Source organism: Lepus europaeus, chromosome 18 (genome assembly GCF_033115175.1).
Source record: "Lepus europaeus isolate LE1 chromosome 18, mLepTim1.pri, whole genome shotgun sequence".
NCBI lineage: Eukaryota > Metazoa > Chordata > Mammalia > Lagomorpha > Leporidae > Lepus > Lepus europaeus.
The window spans coordinates 14,233,669-14,252,894 of NC_084844.1; the positions used below are offsets into that span (position 1 = coordinate 14,233,669).

The following is a 19,226-nucleotide window of genomic DNA, read 5'->3' on the forward strand; positions in this document are numbered from 1 at the left end:
TAGTCCCGGCTGCTGCTCTTCCAGTCCAGCTCTCTGCTATGGCCCGAGAGGGCAGTGGAGGATGGCTCAAGTGCTTGGGCCCTGCACCCACATGGGAGACCAAGAGGAAGCACCTGGCTCCTGGCTTCGGATCAGCGCAGCACTGGCCACAGCGGCCATTTTGGGGGTGAACCAATGGAAGGAAGACCTTTCTCTCTCTCTCTCACACTAACTCTGTCAAAAAAAAAAGATACCACTGAGAGGCCCCCAACCCAGATGTCTGCGTTTGGTCTTGGCTTCAGCTTCCGACCCCAGCTTCCAGCTAACAACAACCCTGGTAGACAGCAGCAATGGCTCAAGTGACTAGATTCCTGCCACCCAGGAGGGGGACCTACTTTGAGTTCCTGGCTCCTGGCTTCAGCGTGGAGCCATTAAAAGCATTTGAAGAGTGAATCAAAGAGATCAATCTCTCTCCTCTCCAATAAGCTAAAAAAAATTTTTTTTCTCTACAAGTTTTCTGCAAGGAAGATGAACTTCAATAATCAAGGGAAAATGAATAGGTAATTTTTGAGAACTGGTATTAATAGCTCAAGGTTCTTAAAATTCCCTTAAGGCAGGCTTAGGAGAAGTTAGATGTTCACATGTTTTAGGGGTGCCATTCTAGTACAGTGGGTGCAGTTTTCATTCTTAGAAGGAAATGTGTAATTTGTTTTAATGAAATTCACAGACAGCTACCTTTCAAAAGAAACTCTTTTTGATGATTTGGATTCCTTAGAACTTTCTAGCTCTTCCAACGGTCCTCCTCGATGTGATTCTTTAAAATACTGTTCGGTTTCACCTGTTAATTTAAAATAGATAAAAACAGTAATACCAAAACCCCCAAACTCTCACCAGGTTAACACTACTTTGTACAAGAGGCAGAAGTAGGGACAGTAAGGCAAAGCCCAACCTGTCTTGAAATAAACTGTTGAAATTATAAAAAGCCAAATCACCACCTATCATAAGTTACTTGAGAAACAAGAAGCATACTGCTTTAAAAGTGGGGTCTACAGTTTTAAAGCTAGGTCGCAGGTTCACTTATCATTCTTTATACTTCTCCATCTGTAAGGGATATCAAAAACAACTGATCAAGATGACAGAAAACCTGATCATGTCAGCCTACTTCCAGCTCATAAGCCATCACACACAGACTAAGAGACCACATCAGGGCTTGGCTGAAACACCTTCTTGTCCACTTCTATATACCCAAAGAACAAAACTTCAGCAGCAGGAACTGTGACTGCAGGAGATGCGGGGGAAGCCTCCCTTCACTCAGATTTACCCCTTCTGGACATGCCCACGCCCACACTCAGAGTCCCTACTCAAACACCCACCTGTTTCCATTCACAAGCAGCACTTTAATAATATTTGTTAACATTTATCATGTATTTACTCTAAGCTCTACCGCTAAACTTGGTACACAAACTTGGTACACTTACTTAACCTTCACAACAACCATGAAAGAACTGCCATGTGAGAAAAACACGCTTAGAGCGCTTCAGTCACGCACCAAGGGGCAAAACGCAACACTGAACTCACGGTGCCTTCACATCCCTTAGTAGCAATAATGCTTAATCACAGTGGATATGATTAGTGGCAATAAACTTCTAATTCCCATTATCGCTAACTGGCATTGTGAAGACTGAACCACTACTAAGTAATACTGCAATTATATTTTGCACCCGCAATGGTGAGAAGCAAACCTTAAGAAACGTCCAACCAATGTATTACCTAATGGGGAGACCCTCTGGAAGGCAGCTATGCTCACCACTATACCACCAATGCGTTGGGGAGACCCTTTGGAACAACTTCTAGCCTCACAGAACTCACACTACTGCTCTCCCTGGGAATACCATTCAGTCTTCATTACCCAGACTCGCACAAGACTCTTATTTCTGTCCTCTTTCCACCCCGTTACCAGGCCTCTGACCAGACATGACTGTCCTTCTCCCACTTGCAATCAGCACTGAATTTTTATAAAAACTGTTCTTCTGGGGCCAACACTGTGCTGCAGCGGGTTAAGCTTCCACCTAAGACCCCAGCATCTCATATGAGTGCATGTTTGAGTCCTGGCTGCTCCACTTCTGATCCAGTTGCCTGCTAATATGCCTAGAAAATTAGCAGATGGCGGTCCAAGTGCTTGGGCCCTTGCACCCACTTGGGAGACCCAGATGCAGTTCCAGGCTCCTGGCTTTGGCTCGGCCCTGCCCTGGCTGTCACAGCCATTTGGGGAATGAACTAGCAGATGGAGTGTAGTATCTGGGGTTTTAGTTTTTAAAAGACTTATTCATTTCTTTGAAATGCAGAACTGAAGAGAGAGAGAGAGAGAGAGAATATCTTCCATCTGCTGGTTCTCTCTCTGCCTTTCAAATAAATATTTTAAAAAACCACAATCATTCATCTTAATCTCTTAAGTCTCTAATTCTTCTTGTATGTTTTTACTCTATATATTTATGGATGTCTTCCTAACTTGCACAGGTCCCTCTGACTGCAACAGATGTGACATGTGCTTTGATTCGTCCTGGAGTACCGACACTGCCGTTTAATACATATTAAGCACTTAAGCATTTTTAAAATAAGAAATTTCCACCTTTCAATAGTCCCTTCTAGCTTTTAAATCCTTTTAGCAGCAATGATTGAAGGCAGGAAACTACTTCTAACTAAAGACTTTAAAGATTTATTTCAAATGTTATAATCATGGCACAGGTTTCATCAACAACAATTTGAGAATTAGGAAGAATGGCCCAACTCAAATTTTTATCTTTATTAGAATTTGTTAATTGCTGCTGATTTTTTTGGATAACTGCAACATAAGAACAGATTATTACACCCATGACCAAAACCACAGTCAATCCCAGATTGTCACGTGTAGGTTCCTTTTTATTCCTAATGATAATAATACAGTGAAGATCTTCAAGTACCTAATTTTCCTTTGTATGATTTCCTAAGGATGTATCCCTAGAAATGTGAGTCATATAGTATAAATGATTTTTAGAAACTGCTGACTGAATTTAAATAACTATGACCCTTTAGGATAACATGGCAATATTGATCTTTATAAAATAAAAAAAAATTTTTTTCCAAAGTCTTCCTTTTCCGTTGGATCACTCCCCAAAAGGCTGCTACGGCCGGTGCGCTGCGCCAATATGAAGCCAGGAGCCAGGTGCTTCATTCTGGTTTCCCATGCAGGTGCAGGGCCCAAGCACTTGGGCCATCCCCCACTGCCCTCCCGGGCCACAGCAGACAGCTGCACTGGAAGAGAGGCAACCGGGACAGAATCCGGCGCCACAACCGGGACTAGAACCTGGGGTGCCGGTGCCACAGGTGGAAGATTAGCCAAGTGAGCTGTGGCGCCGGCCCTATAAAATCAAATTTCACAAAATAAATTGTTACAATTTGAGGAATGTTACTCAAAAGTAAAATTTTTAATATACTCAGACTATGGGGCTGGCACTGACATAAAATGGGTTAAGCTGCTGTCTGCCATACTGGCATCCCATATGGGCAAGACCCAGCTGTTCCAATTCCAATCCAGCTCCCTGCTAACGTGCCTGGGAAAGCAGAAGATGACTCAAGTGTTTAGGCTCCTGCACCCACATAGGAAACCTAGGCTCCTAGTTTTAGCCTGGCCCAGCCTCAGCCATTATGGCCATCTTGGGAGTGAACCAGTGGATAGACGATCTCTAAGTCTTTCAAATAAATCTTGAAAAGAAAGAAAACCACAGACTGTAACTAAACCTAAGGGTAGGTTGAAGACAGAAATGCAGCAGTTTGTTTCTGTGTATCAAGAATACAAGGATTATAAATTAATCCAGGAGAATATAACAGAAAACACCCATATTTGTAATACAAATGCCAGTTCTGACGTGGGAAATTTTGGAATAAGGAACTTCATGCAATAGGACAATAAACAATTTAGCCAGAAATTTAGCTTTCTCCTATGGATTATCTTTAATTTATAGGCAACATCCAAGTTAACAAAGGAAATGGTGATAGTCTAGGATAGAATTCCCAACCACCTGCAGCAGCAATTTACAATGAAAACTTACCAGGTATATTGCATTAGTGATTCTGCTTCCAATGAAGAAAAGCAAAAACATAAAAAAGGATACAACACTGAATGCAGAAAAACCAAATATCTGTTCTTAAACTTACTTTTCTCATGAGATGTTTCACTGATGTGTTCTGTAAGATACTCCAGCAGCCCATCAAATATTTCTAGGAGATTCTTAATAGATTCTTTATCTCCTCTCACTATATTTTCTCCTGAACACAGAATACGGAGCTATTAAAAACTTTAATCACAAAATCTGAAAGCCTCTTAGATCTTGAAATGGATATAACACTGAGAAAATGCTATCCAGAATACAAGCATTATAAATAAATCTAAGAGAATATGAATGTTTAAAAAAATAATTTTCCTATTGTCTTGATTATGTAAAGGGAGCAGCCTTGAATATGGTGCATGTTCATTCACATCTTTTTTCAAGAAGCAAAATAATTGGACTGAAGATTCATTCCACAATAAAAAGCTGCTAGGCAGAGCTACTTTAGGCTGGTGAAAAAAATGATGAAAGCATAACTTTCAGACTGTGGACTCATACTTCAGATGGTGGTTTGTTCAGAAGAGAACAGCAGAGTAACACCAAAACCAAGAAAAAAAAAACTGGTTGGGATACTTTAATTAAGAAGTCCTGTGTTTCCCACCCCCATTTGTTAATTCTTACTCTGTGCAGACCACACCATTTTTCTGATTAAAACCTCATCAAGGGGCTGGCGCCATAGTTCACTCATCTTCCGCCTGCGGTGCCGGCATCCTATATAGGCGACGGGTTCTAGTCCCGGTTGCTCCTCTTCCAGTCCAGCTCTCTGCTGTGGCCCGGGAGGGCAGTGGGGGATGGCCCAAGTGCTTGGGCCCTGCACCCGCATGGGAGACCAGGAGGAAGCACCTGGCTCCTAATCGGAGCAGCTCCAGCCCTTGCGGCCATTTGGGGAGTGAACCAGTGGAAGGAAGACCTGTCTATAACTCTATCTCTCAAATTAAAACACACACACACAAATACCTCATCAATGGCTCTCTTTCTAAAATCTACACCCTGCATTAAAATCCTTTTTCATCTCACCCATCATCATCCTCTAGCCTCATTTCCCATCATATCCAGTTAATACTCAGCAGTTAATCTTGACACAGCCCCTAGCTCAGTCCCTGGCCTGTACTAGATTTTTAATACATGTTAAGCTGAAATGTTTAATAGAAATGGGTTGGTCAAAGTATGGAAACCTGACATGTTTAAGGTTGCCTAAGTGGATACAACTGCTATCAGGTGTTGCTGGAACTTAACCACTGGCTGTCCTTTGGGAGATAGTGCCTGGCACTCTCAGGAGTTCACACCAGCACAGGAGAGCAGAAACATGATATTTAAGAGAATCAGCCGCGATGCCAAACAAACCTAAACCATCAACCTGACGCTTTAGGCTACTACTAAAGACAATGCTTGACAACTCTTTTCTGCCTCAGACAACTAGCCGGAAATCTTGTTCTCAAGCCCTGTTTTCCTGGCTTATGGTACATCAGTACATCCCAAGGGCATACTCAAGACTTCTCAGTTTCCAGGATGGGGAGCATACTCTGCCAACCCAGCAACCACGACTCCCAGCCAGAACACAGCGCTTCTTGAAGTAGGAGACACTGCCTTCAAAGGCACACAGGAATAGAAGCTGTTTTGCAGTCTGCTGGAGAAGGTAAGCAGTTTTGTAATTTTTTGTGGGCGTGAGTATGATTTGTCAGGGGCAGCTCTGCATGAAAAAGTTCTACACACAATGTTTATCCTGGCTACAGCATGTTTACAAAACACAAATACCACGCAATTCCAAACTGCAAAGAACACGGAGACTATAGGATTATGCCCCTAATTTAATTCTCCAAACTGGTTTACTACATTTATTCCCCTAGACATACTCTCAAAAGTCTAAGACAGAAGTATTTTCTCTTTGGAATATCAAAACAAGATGTAAATGACCTGTCCTGATGAACATTTATTTTCTTCAACTGTCAAGGAGTAAATCAACAGTATAAACCTTATTTTTGTGACTGTGGTATAGTTTCAAGTTCACCAGATTTCCTCTATTTATTGGCTTGAAATAATTTACTGGACTACTTCTCATTTCTCACTATCTGCAAATACAAATATTTATAAATAAATCTGGTATACTTGGTTTTAGAATACAGCATGGTACACTTTATTTGGGGAAACTTTCAAAAATGGTTTGCATCAAGACAATTTTTTTGGATAAATATGGTCCAAAATTCAAAAAGCAGAAAAGGTATACAGTGAAAATTCCTGTCCTTTTGTCCTACAGCCCAGAAGTTCCCCTTGCTGGAGATGATGGGTATTACAATTTCTTGTATATTCTTCCACAGTCCTTGCAATAGCCATCAGTTCCTCTGTATTAAAAGATCAGCATATTCTGCACATTATCACTGTAATCGCACCAAATGTTTCTCATACTATTTACGTCAGAGATCATTTTCCTAAAATAAAATGTTGTCCATAAAAAGCATTTTATAATTGCAGAGCACTTCACTGTGTGGTGCTATTATAATTTAATCAGTCCTTATTAACAGATATTAACTGCTTCTAACTTCTAGCTACTGCAAATAAGCAGCACTGATATGTTTTAAAATCAAAACTATAACAAAACACATACCTTAAGTTAGCAGCTAGGGTACTTACTGTTCACACCCAGATCCATCACAAACTCAATGTTTTCCCCGCGAGGAAACGTTCTCATGTGTGCTTGCCTTAACTATACCATTTGATTCTCTTGGCCCAGTTTTAAGTTTGGCCTATTCCATAAGTTCATTCATTTAATTAATTAAGCAATGTTGAAGGTTTTCTCTAACAAATCAATTTACTAAAATGCATAATTATCTGCTTAAGTATATACCAACCTGTTATGTGAGACAAGCTGACCTGCAGGTAATCCAAGGCCAGAGAATCAATCACAGCCTGTACATTGTGGGCATCATCCTCTGGATTCCTGGGAACAGCTACGAGGTCTGTGGGAGGAGTCACATAATTCTGCATTTGTAAGGGTTCAAGTTTTCATTTATCTCGGACCAGGCTTTTGAGTTAGCTCAACTGTTAAAAGTTCTGCCCATGGCTGGCGCCGTGGCTCAACAGGCTAATCCTCCGCCTTGCGGCGCTGGCACACTGGGTTCTAGTCCTGGTCGGGATGCCGGATTCTGTCCCGGTTGCCCCTCTTCCAGGCCAGCTCTCTGCTGTGCACAGGGAGTGTAGTGGAGGATGGCCCAGGTGCTTGGGCCCTGCACCCCATGGGAGACCAGGAGAGGCTCCTGGCATCGGATCAGCGCGGTGCGCCGGCCGCAGTGCGCTGGCCACGGCGGCCATTGGAGGGTGAACCAACGGCAAGGGAAGACCTTTTTCTCTCTCTCTCTCTCTCACTGTCCACTCTGCCTGTCAAAAAAAAAAAAGTTCTGCCCAAACACAGTGTGTGATAAAGTTAACAGAGTCCAGACATGACAAAGTTGAATCTTTACTGGTTAGTATTTACTGATTTACATCCTAATATTGAATATTTGTTAACTAGAATATGGTTCAATATTTATTACATCAAACATATTTAAGAGTATACTCTACAAAGGAAGATAAATTGGTTCCTAAATTCAGAGAGATGCTAATATTCTACTAAGGGAGGCAAGACATGAGACAAGACCTTAGCCCAATAGTATAGACTGCTTTCCATTAGAAAGAGACTACAGGGCCGGCGCTGCGGCTCACTAGGCTGAGCCTACTAGGTGCCTGTGGCGCTGGCACCACGGGTTCTAATCCCAGTCAGGGCGCCAGATTCTGTCCTGGTTGCCCCTCTTCTAGTCCAGCTCTCTGCTGTGGCCCAGGAAGGCAGTGAGGATGGCCCAAGTGCTTGGGCCCTGCACCCGCATGGGAGACCAGGTGGAAGCACCTGGCTTTAGATCAGCGCAGCGCACCGGCCGCAACACACCAGCCATAGCGGCCACTTGGGGATGTCTCTCTCTCTCTCACTGTCTAACTCTGCCTGTCAAAAATAAATTTAAAATAAAAAAAAAAAAGAAAAGAAAGAGACTACAGCAGTATTCAATGAGAGCTCATGTATGTTCTGTTAAACCAGTCTACTGGGAATTACTGGCACAAATGACTGGCATACAGTGTGCCAAGATTTACTATCAAGTCCAGTCTTTGGTTTCTCCTCTGGTATTGAGGAACATGAACCCTAACAGGCGGAAGCTAGCATCAAAGAGCAGCGAGAGGCCACTCCTTTATTCTAGGAAGTGATGAGGGCACTGCCTCATGCTAACAAAGGAAAAAGAAGAGAAACTACACAACTCCTACAGGACCTAATGGTTATAGACTATGTAAGGAAACACAGGCAGCAAAGGAATCTATGCATGAGGACTCAGATGTCCAACAAGTGATACAGCAAAACGCGTGCCACCTGAAAGAAAAAAGCGAATCACAGCACACAGACGGTTAGACACCCACGGTTATTAACGGTCTTCTCAGGAAATCAGATTCATAAACACTAACTCTTATCCTTAATACAGGTGAGGGGACCAGACCCAGCAAATTTCCTTTCACTCAACTGCAGAACCTTTGAAGGTACACTTAGACAGTGTAACTTTCACAAGACATTAGATGTGAGTAAACCATGATTAGCAAGAATCACTGACCTGATTGTCAAGGTGGTTGTTACGGGGGCCCATATGCTACTCACTAAGGTAATAAATGTAATCTTTTGATAAAAATGATGTGGACAGAAAAAAGTAAACATAATATTAAATACCAAAGGATCTAACTAAAGGCACTAGAAATTTCTGGCCTGATACACGTACTCATGCTTTTTAGGACCCTTACCTGGTACCTTTTCTCCCAGAATAGATTGATAAAGAGCAATAAAAACATTAGCATCACAATCTTCAAGCTCATGTATCCTTAGATGTATGTGACATTTAAAAAGAAGGTTATTGGCAATGGTTATCCACTCTGTTGGGAAAGAAGGGGAGAAAGATCTGTTTTAAACACACTAGAAAAGGCTATATGCACACTTGAAAAACCAACAACCTCCCGCCAAGATACTTGACTGTGCAGAATATAAGGAATTTGGTTGTTGAAGAATTTCAAAGATCCTTCCAGGCAGGATTTTCAAACGATGTATTAAATTTCTGGGGATGACTTCCAGAATGCTGTAAGTTCAATACAGTCAAAAAGTATGAAGCACATCCAATGTTCACTGTTGCAATCTAAAGCCTTAAGCCATTTACCTGTGTATCTAAGCCTTTTATAGGTGTTTTTAATTGAAAGTTAAGGAGCGTATTTGTCATAAACAAGAGAGCTTGGTAATGAGCATCTGAAGTCACTAGAAACTAATGAAAGTCGCTTCTAATTCCCAGCAGTAATCGTCACGTTTTTACCAAATTACCTTTCGCCTGTCGGGATTGCTCCGGCGCCCAAACAGGTGGTGACTAACTCAGCCGGTTAAGACCAGCTTTCCTTTATTCCATCTAATGTACCCGCAGGAACGCACGGGAAGGACCTGAACACACCCGCACACGGCGAACTAGCGCGCCCCCATGCTCCCCTCCGCCAAACACTGCCGCGGTCGGGAGAGCTTCTCGACCAAAGGTCACTTACGAAGCTTCACTCACTCGTTCCCTGAAGTGACTGGCGGTTAATGGGCGAGCACTCTACTCAGTTCTGGAAACAGAGTGGGGCGCCTGGGGCGTGCACCCTCGGCGGGCCGCCACGCCCCTCTCTCACAACCGACCAAACCGTGGCAACGCGTTTGTGTAGACGGTGGAGAAAACGCTGTAGCGTCCCAGACGACGAAATCCATTTCGTGTCTCAGAAAACCGTGGCTGACAAAGCCGGCGACGCCACAGGGCACCGAAGAGAAAAGAGCAGCCCTGCTCCAACCCCGGCAAGGACACAGCGACTTAAGCGCTGTTCCTCCGAAGGCCGACACAAACGGCGAGCGGGCTCGGCGCCCGGGCGCCCCAGGGCAAGACGAGTGCCGCCACGGCCCGTCTCTCCCCGCCCCGGCGGCGGGGCTGACAGACCCTACCCCGGACAACCCCAACGGCGACGGGGCGTCTTGACAGTCACAAGCCTCGCCGGCCCCCGACGCCTTCAGGCACTCGGGCGGCTTCGGTGCACACACACCCGACCTCCAGGCCGAGACTCACCAGCCTCCGAGTCGGCCATGTCGCGGAGGAAGGGCGCCGCCGCAGTCCGAGGCCGACGCGCGGGCGACGGTGTCCCGGAAGGGTCGCACGGCGAGACCCGGAGGTGGGCGGGGCCGGTAGGAACCGAGGCGCCAGGCAGGAGGCTCTGGTCGAAGAGGGAGGGACGTTACAACGGCTTCTCGCCGCTGATTGGTCCTCGGAGGACCACTTCCTGTCGCAGCACGCGCCTCGGCGGCGGTTTGCTGACTGTAGCTACCGTTCTCCACGGGCAGGAGCCTGCTGAAGGATTCTCGGGTCGGTGGATTCTCGGGCAGTTTAGGTCACCCGGCTGCCCCGGCCGGTCTCCTGGAGGGGGCAGAACTGGACTTCCGGGGAACTATTTTGTTAGGTATTCCTCCGCCGACTCCCGCGGGGGAAAGTAGTGCCGACCCCGCCCCAGGCCGGGGGCGGGGCTTATCACGTGACGATGCCAGGTTCCGCCTTCCCGTCTTATTTGGTTGTGGGTGTGAGGGCTCTGTGGAGACGTAAACATTTCTGAGTGGAGGGAGTGGGCTGGCCTGTCCTGGCCATTTTATGTGCCTGTCGGTCCAGGGAGAAGGCGGGGTGGCTTGCTGGAGGTGTAGACAGACGAGAAAAAGGTGAAGTCAAGGAAATGCATGCTGAAGCATCCCTGGGGTGGGCGGGCCCGGACACGACACGGGAGAAAAACGGGCGCCCCGGGAGGGAGCGGCCGCGGGGGCGGCGGTGACCCCAGCGCGGATTCCAGAACGCCGGCGGGCGTTGCGGCCTCGGCGCGGGGGGCGGGGCGATGAGGTCACAGATCGGCTCCCAGCAGCCTCCGCGGCGGAGGGGGCGGTCCGGACTATAAAACCGGCTGCCGGGACGCGGCCGGCACCTCATTCATTTCCACCGGCCTCCGGTCGTGCAGCTCCGGCTCTCGTCACCGCCGTTCCTCCGCCGCTGCCGCCCCCGCGAGGCTTCGCCGTCGTCGAAGCCTCTTGCAGCGACTCGTCGCACCCGTTTCTCTTCGCTTCGTCCCCCGCCAACCGCAACCATTGACGCCATGTCGGGTTACTCGAGCGACCGGGATCGCGGTCGCGATCGAGGGTGAGTCGGGGAGCGGAGCTGTCAGGCCCGGAGAGGGGGGATGGGAGGGCGGCGGCGGGCGGCGACGCGGCCTTCGCGGGCTCCTCTCGGGCCTCAGTCGGAGGTTTGCGCCATTTTGGCGTTCGCTTCGAAGTGACCCGGAGAGGTTCGTCGTCTTGGCTGTCCCGAAGCCCGCGTTTTGTCTGGGGGTGGGAGCGGCCATTTGGCGGAACGCCCTGCGGGGTGAGGAGAGCGCGGCGCTTCGAGGCGGACCGGGGAGCCGCCGTTAGGTGCGGCCTTCGGGGAGGTGTTTTCGGGGCGCCGGGAGCTCTCTGGGAGAGGGGCCGCTCCGAAGCCGTGGATTCGGTGCGGAGGGGCCGGCCGGCCGGCGCCCTCGGGATCGGCCATGTGGCTGAGCCGCGGGCACAAAATGCCGGCCTCGGACATGGCGGCGGCGCCTTTGTTACCCCGCCCGGCGGAGGAGCTCAAAATGGCAGCGTCGAGAAAATGTGGCGCAGAGAGAAATGCGAGACAAAGGGGGAAGCGCCGCCCCAGCGGGAACGCCGCCCGGCGACTCCGCCCGGGCCCGGACTCCTCCCCCGGTAGTCGCCGGCTCCTCCTTCTCCTTCTCCTCCTCGCGTTATATAATTTTGCTACCTTGATCGGGAGCTCTTCCGCCGGGTTTCCCCACCTCGACTGGTTTCCCGGCGTGCCTTGGAGAAACACCTTCCCTGTGGCGCTCTCCCTGCCGTGGCTGCCTCGTTACCGTTCGTGTTTAACGCGGAAGCGCCTCTGCTCGAACACAGTCGTTTGAGTAGCATCGCTGTTTTAGGCACCACCCTTCTCGTACAGCCCGGCTCCCGGCTGCTGCATTCCCTAGCTCGGAGACTGTAGTAGCCGCAGACTTGTCTGTCCTTGTGCGCTTGAAATCCTGCAGTTTGGTCAGCCGGTTTCTGAGCTTATCGATCGCGGGCCGTGTACTTGGCCTCGATAGTTGGCGGCTGTGGGAGGTGATGCTGGTGACTGTGGAGAGAATGACTTCTGTCTTCAAAAGTCTGCTTTCAGTGATAATTACCGAAGCTGATGAGTGGTAAAATCTGTCCAACGCCAAATACAGACGTGAGAAAATGTAACTTTCTTAATTTCAGGTTTGGTGCGCCTCGATTTGGAGGAAGTAGGGCAGGGCCTCTATCTGGAAAGAAATTTGGAAATCCTGGAGAGAAACTAGTTAAAAAGAAGTGGAATCTTGATGAGCTGCCCAAATTCGAGAAGAATTTTTATCAAGAACATCCTGATTTGGCTAGACGCACGGCCGTGAGTAATTTCATGTGGCTTTGCTCATCATTCAGCATTACCTGAGTAATACTTCGCTAGGAAATCAAAACCTAACAAGTGTCTTAGCGGACATTTCCATTTGGGGAGTTATCTTTTTGGCTTGGGGAGGAGGTGGCTCTGAATTTTCAACTGTAGGTTCAGAGTTGGCTAGCTGTGTGTTTGCTTAGGGGATTCTGTCAAGAGTTACTAAGGTGGTTATGATTTGTTTTGCAGCAAGAGGTGGAGACATACAGAAGAAGCAAAGAAGTTACAGTTAGAGGTCACAATTGCCCAAAACCAGTTCTGAATTTCTATGAAGCAAACTTTCCTGGTAAGTGCTGGTTTTCAGTCTGCCTACCACCCTCCTCCCCCTGTTGCCTCCTTTCTGTTGGCATTACAAGTGTTTACTAAAATGCTGTAATTACAGCAAACGTCATGGACGTGATTGCAAGGCAGAACTTTACTGAACCCACTGCTATTCAAGCTCAGGGATGGCCAGTTGCTCTAAGTGGATTAGATATGGTTGGAGTAGCTCAGACCGGATCTGGGAAAACATTGTCTGTAAGTTTGGGAGAACTCTGAGTTGCTGGGTGATCCATGCTAGAGGAAATGGACTGGGAATAAAAAAGCCAAAGTATCTTAATAGTGTCTCTGCTGTTTGTCCTCCTGTAGTATTTGCTGCCTGCCATCGTCCACATCAATCATCAGCCATTCTTAGAGAGAGGTGATGGACCTATTGTAAGTATATATTCTTTCAACTAAAAACATAACAATACATAGCAAAAGATGTAATGATTTGTGTAGAGATTAGTATTCTCACTGAACGTAGCTGGGGCTGCTCTGGGTATTTGGCACAATTGGAGAAAGGATCTGCCAGTGCAGCTAACTTAGCAATTTGGAAATAGCATCCAGGTCTGTGCTAAAAGCTGTTCCTCTTGCCTTAGTGCTTGGTGCTGGCACCAACTCGGGAACTGGCTCAGCAAGTGCAGCAAGTAGCTGCTGAATACTGTAGAGCTTGTCGCTTGAAGTCTACTTGCATTTATGGTGGTGCTCCCAAGGGACCACAGATCCGAGATTTGGAGAGAGGTAAGAAAGAAAAAGGTTGTTTGTCAACCAACCAGTGCTAAATGTTATGTGTTAACGTTTATGCATTTAATTTGAAGGTGTGGAAATCTGTATTGCAACACCTGGAAGACTGATTGACTTTTTAGAGTGTGGAAAAACCAATCTGAGAAGAACAACTTACCTGGTCCTTGATGAAGCAGATAGAATGCTTGATATGGGCTTTGAACCCCAAATAAGGAAGATTGTGGATCAGATAAGAGTAAGTACCCTTAATGTCACCTTTCACAAGTCTAAATTTACTTTTGGAGTACAATGTAATCCTTTCTCTATTTTAGCCTGATAGGCAAACCCTAATGTGGAGTGCTACATGGCCAAAAGAAGTAAGACAGCTTGCTGAAGATTTTCTGAAAGACTACATTCATATAAACATTGGAGCACTGGAATTGAGTGCAAACCACAACATTCTTCAGATTGTGGATGTATGTCATGATGTAGAAAAGGATGAAAAGTAAGTATTAGATACATTTAATGGCTTTGTGTGGTTGAGTAGCTTTCATGGGTTATGTCAAAATTGACTTTCAATTGATGTAATCTGAATAGGTTCATGTAAAATTAAGTCCGCCGATCCATCTTGAGATTTCATGTCCTTCTGTAATTGGTTGTTCCATTTATGGCATTCTTACAGGAAGACGAAAGTCATATGTCTTGTGGTTTACTTAAAGACCCAGGGTAGGATTGTCAGATGGTCCTACAGGTGTTTCCTCTTTGACTTGGAGCCATGCAAAATTGAACTTAATGTTTCACTGAGTGTAAATGTGCAACCCCAGCTGTGGACTTGTTTTAAGACTCAGTCATTTGTTTTGTCTAGACTTATTCGTCTAATGGAAGAGATCATGAGTGAGAAGGAAAATAAAACCATTGTTTTTGTTGAAACCAAAAGAAGATGTGATGAGCTTACCAGAAAAATGAGGAGAGATGGGTATGTGGGATTCTCCATTTATAGTCCTTTAGGAAAGGGCAAACAGACTTGTGCCAAGAGTGGTGGTTGTGGGTTTCATAGATAAGGCTCATCCGATAGTTTAGGTAAAGCTGAGTGAAGTTGAGGCTTTGCAAAAATGGTTAAGCATGAGAATCCGATTTGAAGCATGAGCATACTAGGATAAATCTTCTATTTTAGGTGGCCTGCCATGGGTATCCATGGTGACAAGAGTCAACAAGAGCGTGACTGGGTTCTAAATGGTAAGTATTTCAAAAGGAGAAAATTTTTTTTTTCTTAAGATAGGCTTCAGATTAATGATCGTATATTTGCCTTCCTTTGTAGAATTCAAACATGGAAAAGCTCCTATTCTGATTGCTACAGATGTGGCCTCCAGAGGGCTAGGTTAGTACAAACTCGCATTCATGGCTTGGTTTCCCAGAAGATCTCCATATAGTTTTTTTAAAGAAAGTTTATTGCTTTCTTTAACCTCTGCATTTTTTCTAAGTTTTTTTCACATAAAGGTGCAGTCTTTGTGGCAAGGCCTAGGCATGACAATCGGAGGACTCGAGGGGGATGGAGGACTAGTGATCGGCTGGCTGCTTCCAGTCGATTAGAGAGGTGAAAAGCTGAAAGTGTGCCAGTAATCTTCAAAGGGCAGAACATACACCTCTGCCCCATAAACTGTTCTCTCCGGGGGAAAAAAATGGAAGTACCCTCACAGTTCACTGCCGTGGTTTCTTCGGTCCCATGCTTTGCATGACTGCCATGGTACAGCATTGTTTGAAACTGTTCACTGTGATCTGTGGGTCTTTGAGTTTCAGTGAGTTTGCTGAAATGTCGAAGAAATAGTTCCAAACTTCAATGTTCAGTGAAATTTTTGTTCAAGTTTGAAATGGAGAGAGCAGCTTTAAAAGGTACTAAGCCTTTTACAAATTGGTGAGTACTGGCACATAAGACCTAGAGCAGGAGCAACTTCTCACACTTAGAATCAGTGGGAAAAGAAAACAGTGCTTTGAAAGTTCCTCCCTCACCTTGTGACACAGTAGTCGTCATGTCGAGACCTGCCAGAGAGAGACACATTCTCAAGTGAATCCTGGCTTCTTGGAAGCGCTTGCCTAGACGAGACACAGTGCATAAAAACAACTTTTGGGGGACAGGTATGTTTTTCTTGCAGCTGCGGTTGTAAGGTCTTGGCAAGACAAGCAGTGTGGCCTGAATTTTGAACTTCCGATGAGTGTGTAATGCAAAGGACCTTGTACATTTTTGTTTAAAGGTCCTCAAAATGAGCACATGAAGAGGTTGCTGTGAAACTTAAAAGTGGCCCTACTGCGCAGAAGCATTCAGATGTCACTTGATGATCTGTAAGGGGACGTGCTGACTTGGGAATGTGCTAGGGACACACATTCCTTTCGACAAGCTTTATCACTGGGTGGGCGATGGCTTGTACAGCTGATGTGTGCTTTTTTTTTTTTTTTCCCTCTTTTTTTTTTTTTTTTAAAAAAAAAAAAAAACTTGAATGGTATTCCTACAGGGAAAGGATAACCATTTTAACTGTATTTTTTGCAGCCCGTACCTTCTTGGGAATACAATTGTCTAACTTTTTATTTTTGGTCTGGCTGTTGTGGTGTGCAAAACTCCGTACATTGCTATTTTGCCACACTGCAACACCTTACAGATGTGGAAGATGTGAAATTTGTCATCAATTATGACTACCCTAACTCCTCAGAGGATTATATTCATCGAATTGGAAGAACTGCTCGCAGTACCAAAACAGGCACAGCATACACTTTCTTTACACCTAATAACATAAAGCAAGTGAGCGACCTTATCTCTGTGCTTCGGGAAGCTAATCAAGCAATTAACCCCAAGTTGCTTCAGCTGGTCGAAGACAGAGGGTCAGGTAAGACTAGCCTTGAATTAGGTGGTTTCAGGTCACATCGTCCACAAATCCATTCAGGTGGGATTAGAGGGGGAATAAAATCTTGAACATGAAACTTAATTTGAGAAATTGTAAAAACAGTTCCCACCCATGATTGACTAGAATTACCTACTTTCTCTGTATTAGCAATAAATTGTGCCGCAGACATTAATGAGTTTGCAAAAATTTTTTTTTTTTTGACAGGTCGTTCCAGGGGTAGAGGAGGCATGAAGGATGACCGCCGGGACAGATACTCTGCGGGCAAAAGGGGTGGATTTAATACCTTTAGAGACAGGGAAAATTATGACAGAGGTTACTCTAGTCTGCTTAAGAGAGATTTTGGGGCAAAAACTCAAAATGGTGTTTACAGTGCTGCAAGTTACACCAATGGGAGCTTTGGAAGTAATTTTGTGTCTGCTGGTTTACAGACCAGTTTTAGGACTGGTAATCCAACAGGGACTTACCAGAATGGGTATGATAGCACTCAGCAATATGGAAGTAATGTCCCAAATATGCACAATGGTATGAACCAACAGGCATATGCATATCCTGCTACTGCAGCTGCACCTATGATTGGTTATCCAATGCCAACAGGATATTCTCAATAAGACTTTAGAAGTATATGTAAATGTCTGTTTTTCATAATTGCTCTTTATATTGTGTGTTACCAGACAAGATAGTTATTTAAGAAACATGGGAAATGCAGAAATGACTGCAGTGCAGCAGTAATTATGGTGCACTTTTTCGCTATTTAAGTTGGATATTTCTCTACATTCCTGAAACAATTTTTAGGTTTTTTTTGTACTAGAAAATGCAGGCAGTGTTTTCACAAAAGTAACTGTACAGTGATTTGAAATACAATAAATGAAGGCAATGCATGGCCTTCCAATAAAAATATTTGAAGACTGAATTGGAAATTGTACTTTATTTTCCATATATAATGTCATGTAAAACTTTGCTTAGATGGTCTTTTTTATTTAAGTGACTAGTTTTCAATTTGGGAGGTTGTGGGGGAGGGGGGCAATAAGTAAGGCCCTTTGTGTAGTGATCTGGTCATATTGGAAGAATTAAAATGAGATTGATCTGGGTAAATATAGTTATAGGCTAAACTGCATAAAAGCTTTTGTTGGCAACTTCCAACATCAGTGGGGTCATTTAATAGCCTATTTTCCTTACTTGTTAGAATGACTACATGAGATAGTAGATTCAGAGTATAGTAAGAACAACATGGATGACTGTTCGTTCCTTTTGCAAATTTATAATTTAAAAATTTCCAGTAACTTGCCTTTTCAGAAGATGATACTCTTCACTATATTCTAAACTACTGAAATGTTGAACAAAGCTGGAAAGCCCTTTAAGGGACTTGGCCAAGAGCTGCATTTGAGTCTGATGCTATTTGCACCACGTTCTTAGTGCAGTTTACTTGTACAGTCTCGTCTTCACAGACTTCTGGAGCTCCTAATTCAAGTCACACTGGAAATCATGAATGTCTTTCCAATACAATAATTCAGGGATTTCTAAGGTCTTTCCATACTCAAGGAAAAAAAAAGCCTCATCAGAATCAGTGGTTAACCAGGAGGCAACAAAACCAAAAAGCACAGTGAATACAAGTCTTCATGTTCGTTTCAACATAGGTTTACAACCAGAAGGATCCAGGGGATAGCTTTGGCTCACCAACCTAACTTTCTAATTTATTTCAGTGATGGCTAACAGGTCAGAATATCTTCCCAGGTTCTGGTTGTATGTGTGTTTGCCATGAGGAAAATCTAAAGTGTACAGGAGAGTATGTTGGGGGTGGGGCTGGGACAGGGGGAGTGGTATTCCTAGGACTAATATATTGAAACAGATTCAACCTCTCGTTGAATACGGAGCGATTTCAGTGGCATGGTTAGTCAATTCATGATCTTTTGAAGCTTTGCAGTTAGGTTGGAGCATTTTATTACGTATTTTACTGTTTAATGTCAACGTGGGCCTTTTAATTTGTAAACAACTATGGAAATGATTGTGGGACTGTGGAAAAATTGACCTATTTACGTTAAGTTTTAAAAGTCCACTTTTTAGCATGTGTGTTGTGTCCAGCCTGTGGTTGTCTTAACTAATAAATGTGGTTTTTTTCCTCCCCATTCTCTCTCACTTATTTGTGCATGGCCCTCTCCCCGGCTGAGTGTAGCAGAGCACTCCGGTGCCCGGTTTGCACTTCACCCAGCGCCGCACACACCTCCCTGTGAGGAATTTCCGGAACTCGCGTGTTCCCTTCTCCGCGGAGCCACCCGAGGGTCTTCCTCTGGACAAGCCTGTGGCCCAGGCGCCCCGTGGTGGTGGGCTCCAGACCCCTCCCTCCCGAGGCGGCCGGGGCTCCTAGGAAGGCCTCGGGCCACGCAGAGAGCCCGGCTCTGTGCGCAGATGGTGACAGGCTGCCCCTTAAGCATCCTGATAGCTGGGGGGAGTAACCTTTACCTATGGCGGCGGGGAGAGAGGGCACGGCGAGGAGGGGGCAGGTCGGCCTTCCCAGCGCGAACACCGGCGAAGAAAGGCGCCCCGGGGGCGGGGCGCCGGCTGCCGCGACGCGCTTCCGGGGCGGGGCCTGCCGCCGTCGCGCACGCTCG

General features: G+C 45.6%; 2 protein-coding genes across 5 annotated transcripts in view; one reads left to right on the forward strand and one right to left on the reverse strand.

The window, feature by feature from the left end:
* Window positions 1-10,362, reverse strand: part of CEP95 (centrosomal protein 95) — a 38,191-nt gene extending 27,829 nt beyond the window's left edge. For 2 of the 3 annotated variants that reach the window (XM_062215403.1, XM_062215402.1), the window contains exons 1-5: window positions 10,259-10,362; window positions 8,931-9,059; window positions 6,971-7,078; window positions 4,174-4,284; window positions 715-817 (exon numbers count right to left, since the gene is read on the reverse strand). In XM_062215403.1, the coding sequence (XP_062071387.1) occupies window positions 715-817; window positions 4,174-4,284; window positions 6,971-7,078; window positions 8,931-9,059; window positions 10,259-10,277 (470 nt within the window). In that variant the 5' untranslated portion in view covers window positions 10,278-10,362. The remainder of the gene's footprint in view (window positions 1-714; window positions 818-4,173; window positions 4,285-6,970; window positions 7,079-8,930; window positions 9,060-10,258) is intronic. The other variant, XM_062215404.1, reaches the window with a different exon arrangement.
* Window positions 10,363-11,156: 794 nt separating this feature from the next.
* On the forward strand, window positions 11,157-17,530 carry DDX5 (DEAD-box helicase 5). 2 transcript variants are annotated; one of them, XM_062215406.1, is made up of 13 exons: window positions 11,157-11,365; window positions 12,493-12,658; window positions 12,893-12,989; window positions 13,086-13,219; window positions 13,331-13,396; window positions 13,603-13,744; window positions 13,822-13,982; window positions 14,059-14,231; window positions 14,592-14,702; window positions 14,901-14,962; window positions 15,045-15,104; window positions 16,378-16,602; window positions 16,825-17,530. In XM_062215406.1, exons 1-13 carry the CDS (start codon window positions 11,322-11,324, stop codon window positions 17,226-17,228), a joined length of 1,845 nt encoding a protein of 614 aa, XP_062071390.1. In that variant the 5' UTR covers window positions 11,157-11,321; the 3' UTR covers window positions 17,229-17,530. The 2 variants fall into 2 exon arrangements, with proteins under 2 accessions (XP_062071390.1, XP_062071389.1); XM_062215405.1 differs by lacking the exon at window positions 16,378-16,602 and having other exon boundaries at window positions 11,220-11,365.
* Window positions 17,531-19,226: the final 1,696 nt, after the last annotated feature.